Source organism: Cladosporium halotolerans (genome assembly GCF_011745625.1).
Source record: "Cladosporium halotolerans strain TM138-S3 chromosome Unknown Sca135, whole genome shotgun sequence".
In the NCBI taxonomy this organism is placed as follows: Eukaryota; Fungi; Ascomycota; class Dothideomycetes; order Cladosporiales; family Cladosporiaceae; genus Cladosporium; species Cladosporium halotolerans.
Window position 1 is genome coordinate 1 of NW_027191585.1, and position 11,955 is coordinate 11,955.

The 11,955-nt window shown below is 53.8% G+C and overlaps 2 protein-coding genes across 2 annotated transcripts; both read right to left on the bottom strand.

The window, feature by feature from the left end:
* Positions 1-1,015: 1,015 nt before the first annotated feature.
* On the bottom strand, positions 1,016-5,266 carry WHR41_09551 (uncharacterized protein; the record flags this gene model as incomplete). Its single annotated transcript, XM_069378154.1, has 1 exon — positions 1,016-5,266. One exon carries the CDS (start codon positions 5,264-5,266, stop codon positions 1,016-1,018), a length of 4,251 nt encoding a protein of 1,416 aa, XP_069224939.1.
* Positions 5,267-7,707: 2,441 nt separating this feature from the next.
* Positions 7,708-11,603, bottom strand: WHR41_09552 (uncharacterized protein). The gene is made up of 2 exons (XM_069378155.1): positions 11,486-11,603; positions 7,708-11,418 (listed from the first exon to the last, which is right to left on the bottom strand). Exons 1-2 carry the CDS (start codon positions 11,529-11,531, stop codon positions 7,853-7,855), a joined length of 3,612 nt encoding a protein of 1,203 aa, XP_069224938.1. The 5' UTR covers positions 11,532-11,603; the 3' UTR covers positions 7,708-7,852.
* Positions 11,604-11,955: the final 352 nt, after the last annotated feature.

Genomic DNA, 11,955 nt, shown 5'->3' on the forward strand with positions numbered 1-11,955 from the left:
AATAGATACTAGGAGCTATATACTATCGAATAAAGCTTTAAAATTAATAATAAAATAACTTTGTTTTTCTAAATCTATACCCATACTTCCTTATATATACCCTAAACCCTAAGTTCAGTGCTCGTTCATTGCCCACCCTGACCTGAACGGTTAGATAACCTTACCTTTCCCCGTAATGCCCGAACGGACAAACCTTTCACCTGTCTATCACGAACTTCTACTATCCCTAACCCTGTCGCGTTCCTTCTCAAAACCCTACATTTGCCTCGCGGCACGGCTGACACCTTCGGGTCACGGGGACACCATTCTTCCCCTACCCACCACCCCCTATCAAACCTCTCTTCCACTCTTTTCTCGTCTTTCCTACGCCTTCGGCGATTGTGACAACTACGTAGTGCATACTTGCCTCGCGGCGCGGCTGACTCCTTCGGGGCACAGCGCCACCATTCTTCCCCACCCACCACCTGTAATCATCGTGTCTGATTCATCGCCATACCATCGTTTGTATAGAAGTTGTCATCCTCTCGACCAACGACTTCAACTCCTACTTGCTTTGCGAATTCCCCTCTCATACTTCGGGTCTTGCATCGCTTCTTGCGTCTCATCAAACCATCGCAAAATCGTGCAAACATACTGTTTAACTGAAAGTAATGCGATAAAAATTGTCGTGCCAATTTTCTCGTTATACGATCGTTTGTTCGGGTCCTGTGATTTTTCCACAAATCCGGCGTCGGATTTTACACTTGTAGTAGCGCGCAGCTACTGCTCTTTCCCACCTCATCAACACGTTTCGCCGGTCTGCTCTCTCACTTCGACACGGTTAGCGGGTTTGCTCTCTCTCGCCTTATCACTCATCAACACGGTTAGCGGGTTAGCGGGTTAGCGGGTTTGCTCTCTCTCTCACTTCATCATCACGGTTAGCGGGTTAGCGGGTTAGCGTGTTACCGGGTTTGCTCTCTCTCACCTTATCACTCATCATCACGGTCAGCGGGTTTGACTTTCATCTTTGATCCGTCTATATGCCCCACTTGACTATCAATGCGTCTACTCCAGCACACTTCTGTCCGCCGTACGTGCCCTTAGTCGATAAGAATTTCTCTAGCCCAGCTTGTGCGCTCTTGCCTTCCTTAATCGCCTGTGTGAACGCTTCCTGCGCCTGCACCCATTCGCGAACCTCCAGCCCTCCTACGTAGAGCAACGCACCGACGATTGAGCAAATGACGGCACTGCCCGAACACCCACCTCGTCTTCCTTCCATCCAGCAACGACATCTCTTGCCTTTTGCCCAGCAGCGAAATCCGGTCGTCCTGAGCGGCGCTTGTAGACTGTTGATGAGCCTCACCCCCTCGTGTGCTGCTTCCGTGTGATCTGCGTCGACTTGACAGTCCTGCCATGCGTGATCCGTCCGGTCACGGCCTCTCGCGCGACACACGACGCAGCCCCGCTCCCACCGCCGCACTATTTCATCCGACTCGAGAGAGCGCATATCGCCGTTGCCTCCTTGCCCTTGCCCGCTCGACGAGCCCTTCCATGATGCCTCCGGTGCCGGCGCCGGCGTGATTGTCACTTCATCCCCAGTGTCTTCCGCCTGCCCTTCTGTCTCACTCGTGTTGTCTGCCCCTGCCATCTCCCGGTGCTGCTGTGAGATGAACTCGACGAGAAGAGCGAAGCCGTTGCTTACCACCTCCCCTAGCACTCGTCGCGCGTGCCGGCGTCCGAGCCATGTGACATATCCTCCATCCTGCCCATCTGCCGCCTCTTCGCCAGAGAATTCCCAGCCCTCCAGAATCTCGGCGCCCTTTCTCGTCTGACGGATTGCTCGCAGCATCGGAGCGGCGATGTTCGGCCACTGACACTCCGCACCTGTCGACTGTCCGGTGTTACAGAACTTTTGACTCAACCCACATCGGAAACAGCTGTGCGTGTCTCGGTCGAAGCGTATGTTGAGCATCGCGGAATCGCCCACCCCGTCCTCAAAGCCGCATGTGCCTGCCACCGTCGATGCGTTGACCTGCCGCGGAAGATTCGCACCCCGGCTGTTGCAAGACACTCGTTCTTCGACCCAACATACCGGGCAATCGTCGACGAGCTCGCTCAGAACACGCTCCACCCTCGCTCTCGTCTCGCTCGTCTGCCTTTGTCTTCGCTCGAGAGCGGTCCATCCGTCACCGCAGTTGTCGCAGCGGGCCAATCCGCGCTCGTCGGAGACACAGTCGTGCTCCATACCATCCAAAAAACTGCCGCTTATCTTCCGCCTACAGCCCCGAGCTCGAACGAAGTCCAGCATAGCTTGCTCGTCCGGGTTTTGCATCTTGTGTCGCATGCGGTCGATCCGTCCTTTTTCGATGACTATCACGGAATCCACGTCTTCTCCCGCTCGGCCAGCTCGCCCTGATTCTTGCGCGAAATCAATCATGCCCCACGGGATGTCCACGTGTAGAACGAGCGTGATACCCGGGAAGTCGACGCCCGTCCCGAGCGCAGATGTAGCGACTATCAGCCCGCCACGCTCTGCCCAGTCAAAAATCCTCTCCTCTCGACCGTCCGCTTCTGCGTGATAGTAAGCGCATCCAAGCTCGTCGGCCAGTGTCTCACACTCTGCGCGGCTGCGGCAGTAGACCACGCCTTTGCTCCTCCGGCTTGCTTCGACTCGGTTTGCTTCGACCCAGCTGTGACATATCTCTATCGCTCTGCGCTCGAGCTTGCCCGGCTTGCATTCTTCGACCATGTATCTCGTTCGCTCCCTCGTCGTATCGGCGCGGATGTAGCGGCAGAACTCGATCGCCATGCAACGCTCGAGTTCGAACTGCATTCGCGGCGGCAGCGTCGCCGTCAGCAACACTATCGGACAATCCACTCCTCGCAAACAGCTCAGACGGGCTAGCTTTGCTCGCCAGTGATTCTCCTTGAAGATCAGATGACACTCGTCGATAAAGATCCGTCGAAGCCGGCCGCTATCCAACAGCTGCTGTGCGTAGCCCAAGAGATTCGTGCCGTCGACGAGATCTGCGCTAGCGAACACGATCGTCGCCGGATTGACCTCGCCGGGCCGCCACTCCACGCTGTCGATGCCGGCTTTTTTCGCTTTCTCGACCAAGTCGTTGATGAGCGCACGGAACGGGACCACCACAATCGTCACCCCGGTGCTGTCGAGACACGCGGGCGCGGTGAAGAGCAGACTCTTCCCGCCACCGGTCGGCATCACCACCACCAGCGGCCGGCGTCCACCCTCGACGATCGTCTCCAGCGCTTCCCTCTGCGTCTCCGAGCGGAATGAAACGTCTGATTTGCAGAGAGCCTTCTGCATTGCTCTTCGGAGTCGATCTTGACCGTCATCTTCTCTCGGACAACGCCCTTGCCAATTGCGCCTCATTCGCTTGAATGCAGCGAGTACGTCGGTCCGGGGCTCTCTCCCAACGTCGCCATCCTCATGCTCATCTTGCCGCTTACGTTTCGTGCCGCCCTCCGCTCGACAGCTCTCCAAAGCCAAGAATCGATGCCACTGTTGACAGAGCGGTCGGAACGTGTCGATCGAGCGGCTGCTCAGATTCTTGATGATATCCATCGACACCCCGTATCGCTTCGCTCCCACCTCACCACCTCTGCCAGCCTGCATCTCAAGCGAATCGTCCGTCTCCTCCTCCGGCTCGTCAAAGTCGTCGACGTCTCCTAGATATCCGTTCGCGAACTGCTCTCCGATCACCTTTCTGCCGATCGCGATCGCAAGATGCCGGTAGCTGTGCGTTGTGAGCTCCACGCCGAGATGACGGCCGGTCTCACGTTTCATGACCCTCGTGAGTCTGTCCGTCTCCCACGGGCCGTGCTCGCCCGACCAGATGTACTCGCTCGCCATCTGTCCGTTCACCACTCCGGCGAGCAGCTCTTGCAGCGGGCGTGCGTACGCCAAGTACACAGCCATGAGCTGCCCAACACGCCAAGCGAGAAAACGCGGGACGACCTTCGGTTGATCGTACTGCGACGCGCTCTTGTGATACCGTGTCACTACGGCCATGTGCCCGTGAACCGCGAAGACGTTGCGATCTTGCATGTATCCGTTCTTGTACCGGACAGACGTGATCTCCGTGCCACGTGCCGGCTGTCCGCCAGTCCAGTGTACGCAAAGCAATAGTAGCTCTCGGAAATGATCTACCCGACGCAGATACTTGCGTGTCTCACGACGTTGCCAGCGCCCTCTCCGCAGAAGCTTCCTGCCCTCGACGTGTGCTTCCATCTGTGCCAGCATCCACGCCCGTGTGTCCTCGAGCCCATTGTGTGCGTTGTTTAGAAACGAGTAGCCCCTGCGCGTGAACGTGACGTCGTCCTCTAGCGCATCCACGGGGATTTCGAACCGCTCGGAGTCGACCTGCCAGAGTACATCTCGCCATAGTATATTCTCGGCCTCGGTCACCACTGCGTCAACAAGCTTTCTGACCCTCGCGAGCGGGATCTTCCGACCTCTGTATGCAATTGTGCTGCCATCAAGCGACCAAGAAACCGCTCCGGCATTTGCGTGATTGAACGCGCAGTGCCGGCTATACGCCAACAAGCTGATCATCTCTGCCATCGGGCTGAACGATCCGTCGGCGAGATGTTTAAGTCGCAGTTCGAGAAATCGCTCGTCGTCTTCTGCCGTCTCTCCCCTTCGAAATGTCTTCGGGAGAATGATCTCGACGCCCAGCACTCGGCAACTGTAGACGATCCCAGCCAGCATGAACGAAAAGTCGTTGCCTTCGCGCAATCTGTGTGTCTCTTCATCGATACCCAGCACCGCCAGAAAGTGCAACAACGGGCTCTCGAAGACGTCCACCCTTACATGCTGAAATAGAACATGCCTGAAAAACTCCAGCATGACCATTTCCGGTGACCCAGTGCGGCGCGACGGAGACAGCGCTCTCCAAAGCCGACCCACGATCTCGTACAAGCCGCTCGGCCACGGGTATAATCTTCGAGCATCTTCCATCGTGTCGATTTCGCGTATGCCACTGCCCGTCGATCCGCTGATCGTATTAGATCCTGTTGCACCTCTTATATCATCTTCCTCCTCTCCACCTTCCTCCTCTCCACCTTCCTCCTCTCCATCTTCATCCTCTCCACCTTCCTCCTCTCCACCTTCCTCCTCTCCATCTTCATCCTCTCCATCTTCCTCCTCTCCACTTCGCAAGCCTGTTGCCTCACAGCTTTCCCACACTCGAAGTGTATAGCAAACGAATCGGGTCATGTAACCGGCGTATCGCTTCTGACTGTCTTCATTCTGTAGTCTTGCCATCGGTCGTGCGTCCGGTTCGGATGCCTTTGCGCTTCGTAGCCACCGCCTAATGACATGCCCGAGTGTCGGCAGTCCTTTGACGCACTCTTCAACTAAACCTTCAACCCGCTTCGGTACATCTTCGAGTGTTCCTTCGTCTCGGCCCGGTAAACAACAAGCACGGCTCAGATGCCGCAAATTGCTTTTTGCTAGATGTTGCGGCCATTTGTTGCGTTTGAACCATAGTGTGTGATCGGTTTTTGCCATAGTAGCTTCGGCCACCTGCATTGCTTCTTCTTGCTGTTCCAGACGCCGGTCCCAATCTTCTATAACTTGCTGACTCTGCGAGCTCATCCCGTCCTTCGACTGCTCCGCTTCCCGTACGCTCTCGTCGTGATAGTCGACCACGAAATACCGGCGATGCGCTTTCGATTGAAACATCGTCTGTACGTATACTGCATGCCAGTGTTCCGGGTCGTCGACATTCGACTTCCATGCATGCTCCTTGTAACAGTGCTTTCTGATCTCATCACGGCTTATCGAGATCTTGCTACACCCGGGTTCGTCGCACAGATATCCTCGCATCGGCGCCCCAAGCCAGTCTAACGGTGCCTGAAGCGTCGGCGGTGTCGTGACTTGTGCCGGTTCCAGCAATTCGCAAGCGCCAAACTTCTTTTCTATTGCGGCCCTCTCAGAGCTTCGGACTTTATGTTGCAGCCTTAGATGCGTTGCCAAGTTCCGGACAGCGTATCCGTGATACCGGCAGACGAGCACTCTGTATCGAGAATCGTAGTAGAGCCATTCGTCGGCGTTTCCTGCAACAATCTCCAATCCGTCTTCGTAGCCAATCGCGCTGTCAGATGCGAATGTACTATTTGCTGTGCACGGGCTGCCGTGTGTTAGACTCCACGACCGTTGTGTCGCGGGCGTCGCCACTTCCGACACCCAGCTTGCGAGTGAGCTTGCATCGGCCATCGCTTCGTGCGACGAGACGGGCCTCGTGAATTATCTTCAAAAATGACATGCAGTCGCTCTGTGATTTCCACGACAGACCGTCATTGTTTGCTCGGTAGCTGCCATGAATTTGTTTATTTTACACGGGAATTGTCAAGACGCGGGGCGCTCGTGTTGCGCTCGCGTTAACCCTAAATTTCACACGCCCTGCGAGTATCGACTCTTGTACTTCAACCGTCCCAACGTCGACCATGTACGACATAACACTCCAAAAATCGTAGAACTGTTTTTCTAGAGAGAACGCGACTCAGCGAAAATTATCATGTAAATTATATTGATATACGATCGTTTGAGCTTGACGACGTATTTCTGCAAAAAGCTGAACTACAAACATTGTTTCTCGCTAGCAAGTTTTGAATCTGAATGTGAGCCTCGATTTCCGTCCGACTTCTGACATGATTAAAACTCTGTCAGTGACCGCTTACCATCCAATCCTACATGCGAGTACCAGAATCGTAATTTATTCATAACATTTGCGACGAAATCATAACTTGGGGATGACTTCCTTGGGGAAGACTACAATGCTACTCAAAACGGAAATCCAGTAGCCGCTTGCCGTTAGCGCCGACTTGGGGTTAGCTGGGGATAAGTGTTCCCCTCCGCTGCTTTTTGGTTAGGATTGATACGGTATTGACATCATTGTCACGCATAACTAGACTCTTACTTTTGGTCTACGCACTGAACGTGGCTACATTCAGGATTAGACTCCAACTTTGTGTTGAAGATCGAAGAAGCTACATAAGATACTACAATCGAGACGAAAGAGCTTGTGTTCATTTTGCTCAACACTTTGAACATCGGAGTTGTACATAGGGCTGAGGGTTAGGGTATTTCACCAGCGCCCGAGTTCATGACACGCCTTCGTCGTTACTACGCATAGCGGGCGTGTTGCGAGGTAACAAATAGCGTTTGTGGGTTCGTTGATATGTTTTGTCACCTGAGTAGAAGCCTTCTGATGCATGTCTTTAGTGTCAATTACACCGCTCACTTTCACCGGAAAACTATGCCATTTTCCTGGCGCTAGACTATTTTCGGACGACATTTACAGTGTCATTGGGATATCCTCTCGGTCAGGTGTTTATCTTCCAGCTGTCACGGTCGGGACGTGACAATGTCTAGCGGTCTGCCTGAGGCACGCCATAATAACCAAGATGTACCGCAGCGAATTGAATCCGTTCATATATTCTTTGAAAAGGTGTTATACGCAAGTGATACGATCAAATTCAACAGGTTTTTTCTCCACGTCGATGGCACGAGCGAGGTTTCGAAAGCTGAAAGCGTGATACATGATAGCAGTGCAAGCGAGTCGCCAAGGCATCTCAGGATCAGCGAAGCAGCAGGCTCATAACGAGTACCAGACGAGGCCTAAGACTAAGCAGGTATCAGAGCAGAGAACCAATGAGTAATAAATGGAGCACACGACAAAGCCATCATCAAAGCAGACACCATTGTGTTTTTCAAAGAAAGGACCGTCGATTTGAAATCATATCGTACCAACATTGACATTATTCGCGATGCCGCACTCGCAGCCGTGAGGCAAAGCCATCTTCAATCGCCGACTTCACGAATTTGACAACACTCCTCCCTCACCAACTATCCACTCAATTTCCTCCCCCACATTAAACTAACAGCAGCCAAAATAACTGGCGCAACACTCACAATCTCACCCAAACCAGCATACGCCGGCCCAATCCTTACCTTCACAAACGCGCCAGACGCCAACAAAATCGCAAAGAAGTTATACACCGCACTCCACGCAAAATTGAACAGGATCCGTCTCACAGCCCTTCTCGACAACTCCAGCAGTGTGATCAAACCCCCAAGATCCTTTGAAAGAATGACCACGTCGGAAACAGCACCTGTGACATCCGAGGCACTCCCCATCTGCACTCCAATATCTGCTTGAGCGATAGCAACAGCGTCGTTCGTGCCGTCGCCGATGAACAGAATGGTGCGCTTACTCTCGGGAGTACAGGTTTGGAGAGTATGCACGTACTCCTGCTTCTCAGAGGGAGAGGCGCGTGAGCGAATATTGGATTCCTCGACGCCAAGAGTTTTCGCGATGTCCAGGACAGCGGCGGGGTTGTCCCCGCTTACGATGTGAGTTGTGATTTTGCGGCGGTGAAGATCGGCGATGATAGCTGCAGCGTTAGAGCGAAGAGTGCTCTTCAGGCCGACGACGAGGATGGGGTCGTTGTTCAAAGTGACGCAAAGGAGTGTCATTGCTTGCTGGAGAAGACCTGCGACTTTCGAGTGGTCCTCCAATTTGAGCCAGTACGGGTTTCCAGCCTTGAGGAGAGAGCCGTGGTGTTGAGCTTCGATGCCAGCGCCCGGGATGGAAGTGATATTCTCCAGTCTGATCTTCGAGGCTCCACCCATGGCCTTTCCCTTGAGGTGTTCTGCTACAGCAACAGACACGGGATGCTCGTTCCCTTCGACCATTGCTTTTCCAAGTGACATGATCGACTCCTCCGATAAAGTCTCCGAAGGAAGTGTCTGCGTATGCACGACCTGCAAGTCTCCCTCGGTGAGAGTTCCAGTCTTGTCGAAAACGACATCAGTCATTTTATAGCTTCTCTCAATCGCGTCCGCAGCTTTGATAACCACGCCAGCTCGCGCGGCCACTCCGCCTGCAATGACTAGAACCATAGGGACAGCCAAGCCGAGTGCACATGGACAAGAGATGGCCAGTACAGCGATAGCATAGGTGATTGCCAAGCCGACAGCACCACCACCATTTCTGTTGCGGATCTCGATGGCAACTGCAATCCAGATGCAAAAGACTATAACAGCAATTGTAACCACGACCGGAATGAAATACGACGCAACCCGATCCGCGAGATCTTGAACTCTTGGCTTCGCCGCAACAGCATTCTCCACTAGCGTGGCGATGTCCGAGATGCTGTTGTCGCCAGGAAGGCGGGTGAGCTGAACACGAAGAGTACCGGATCCATTTATGGTGCCAGCGATGAGATTATTCCCAGTCTGCTTTGCAACTGGAAGACTTTCGCCAGTCACCATTGACTCATCGACATCGCTCGCTCCATCAATTACAGTCCCATCCGTAACGATGCGACTGTGTGGCTGAATGACGATGGAATCCCCAAACTGGAGCAGTCTAGCGTCGATCTTCGACGAATCTCCGGAACTTCCCAAAAGAAGCGCCGTTTCAGCCTGTAGGGACCGAAGGGAAACGATAGACAAAGCTTTCATCCTTGCCCAAGCAGCCATAAGCCGGCCGAGAAGCACGAGCGTAATGAGCAGCGTGCTGGTCTCGAAGAATGGTCCTTGCTCTAAATCGAAACCTGCTCGCTGCAAGCCGTATGCCACAACAGAATAGCCGTACGCTGCAGAGATGCTGATAACAACCAGCATGTCCATTTCGATCACACGGCTGTAGATGAGCGATTTAGTAGCTCCAATGTAGAATTCTGGGACGGCAATAAGTTGCACACCAGTTCCTAAGATCAGTGCTACCAGCTCGACGGTACTGGAGGGCAAATGATTGTCTGACCACTCGAGGACAACAACAGGGATGGTGAGCGTCGCAGCCAAAGCCGTGCTCAAAGCGTTACTGAGAAGACTCTTTTTGCCCTCAGCAATACCAGCAGAGTCTTGCGGAGGCGAAAGCTGGGCAGTGGGTGGGAGAACAACTCGGGCGCCGACTACACGAGGATTGTAAGTGATGTAGTAGTTGTCCTTCTTCTTCTTGTCCTTTACAATTGACATCACGCCAGCTGGCAGGCAATGCGCGATCTCTCTGGCGGCAGTAGCAGACATGAGAACATGCAGTTCCTGGAAGCCACTCACCAGGCGAGAGCACTTGAAGCCGGTTTCCTTCTCCACGCGCTGGAGGACATCCTCAACCTTACCAGCGACGCCAGAATCCAGATCAAATTCGGCGTTGCCAGAAACAAAGGTTACCTGGGCGTTAGAGAGTCCAGAGATTCCGCCGAGTACGTTCATCATCTTCTTACTGCAGCCCGTGCATGTCATGCCAGTGACATCGAGTACAACGTGCTCTCTGGCCGAATCTTGTTCGACATCCACTGGCTGGTTCCGAGTTTCGACAGCAGCCTCTTGTTTCCTGTTCTTAACAGAGCTCGGGGCATCGAATGAGCAGCGAGGATGGATTGCAGATGCGGTCGAGACAGCAGCAAACTTCTCCTTGGAGAGTGTTTCCGTCATAGATGCTGCAGTCGAGGCGTTCTTCTTCCTCGTTACCACTTCCGCGGGAATAGAAGCAGGATCACAGCAGTTGAAGCCCCACTGCTCTTGAACACGACGGCAGAGGCATTGGCCCCTCTTGAGCATAGCATCGAGGCGGTCCATGGTGGTTTGGAAGTTGTCGATACAAGCTGACAGAGGTGAACATGGAGCATTTTGGGGGGTGTCCCGGCAGCAAGAATCGCCGCAGTCTTCGAGAGGTTGTACTCTGACCTCCAGGGATTTGCTGCGGCAGTCGCCAGACTTGATCTTCTCACCGCAGGACTTCTCATTGGCTGTGTTTCCAGTCTTCTTCGGCAAAGTAGAGGAGCAGCAGCTTTCCCTCGTGGTCGAATTGTAGGAGGTAGGGCTCGTCAGGGTAGCTTTCTCAGATGAGCGGCAGTCATCAACGACTTTCTCACTGTAGCACTCATCGTCCTGGGTCGCAGATAGGCTGCAGCCCGAAGTCGACGCAACAACGTTAGCATCTTTCTCACCGCCGCAGCAGTCTCCCTTATTCTTTTTTCCCGGGGAAAAATCGCAGCATCCAGAAGATCTCTCGGCATCTTCTCCAGAGGAGCAAATTTCTTGTCCATCTCTGCCATCGCCACAGCACCCTTCGCTCTCCTTCGGAGTTGGGCCACAACACCCAGAGCCCGTGGTCTTGGCGTTCTCAGCCACGACAGGTTCCACCTCGGAGCAGCATCCACCACGGATCTTATCCACATCTCCGCACCTCCCAATCTGCTTTCCAGTTTTAGTCGAAGCTGAACCACTATCTCCATCCTCTACAGTCTTGACCCTCTCACCAGAACCACCATTCTCTCCATCCTCCTCTTTCTCGCCACCACAACAGGCCTCCTCACATCCACCCGCCTTCCCTAATCCATCCGTCTCACGCGTTGCATTGTCAAGACTGCACAATCTCGCCGCGATCCGCGTCAGGCATTCCTCTACACTCTCACCATCAGCAGCCATTCATCCCCGACTTCGCCGCGTGAAACGCCGGATCATACATACCATCACAGTGTTTCTTCTTACGAGAAAAAGAGGGTTTGCAGGGCATGATTGCTGTTGTGTTCCGGTCGTGTCGTTGTTGCTGTGTTGATTCGAGATGTGGTGTGGAGAAGGAAAGGAAGAACCTGGGGACATAGACAGCTTTAGACTGTGATAACGCCTAGAAAAGCGGGCGCGCTAAGGCCTCAACCCACAGTCTGAGGTGGGGAAGTAGCACGTGACAGCAGAGCACGGATCGTGTGACCTGCAGAATACTATGCTTACGTCATTGTAGGGGAAGCGGATCAGTACGGGAAGCGGATCACCCCCGCGCGCCCTGAGAGTCCGCATACGGCCCTTTCGGTTCTGTCTTCTTTATTGTTTTTGAGAAAAAGGACGCTTTTCAAGTAAATACTGTGCCTAGTTGGCAGATCTAACCAATGGCCGCCACTGTGCGCCCGTCGTCGCAGCTCGACGACAGCGCGTCGACAGGA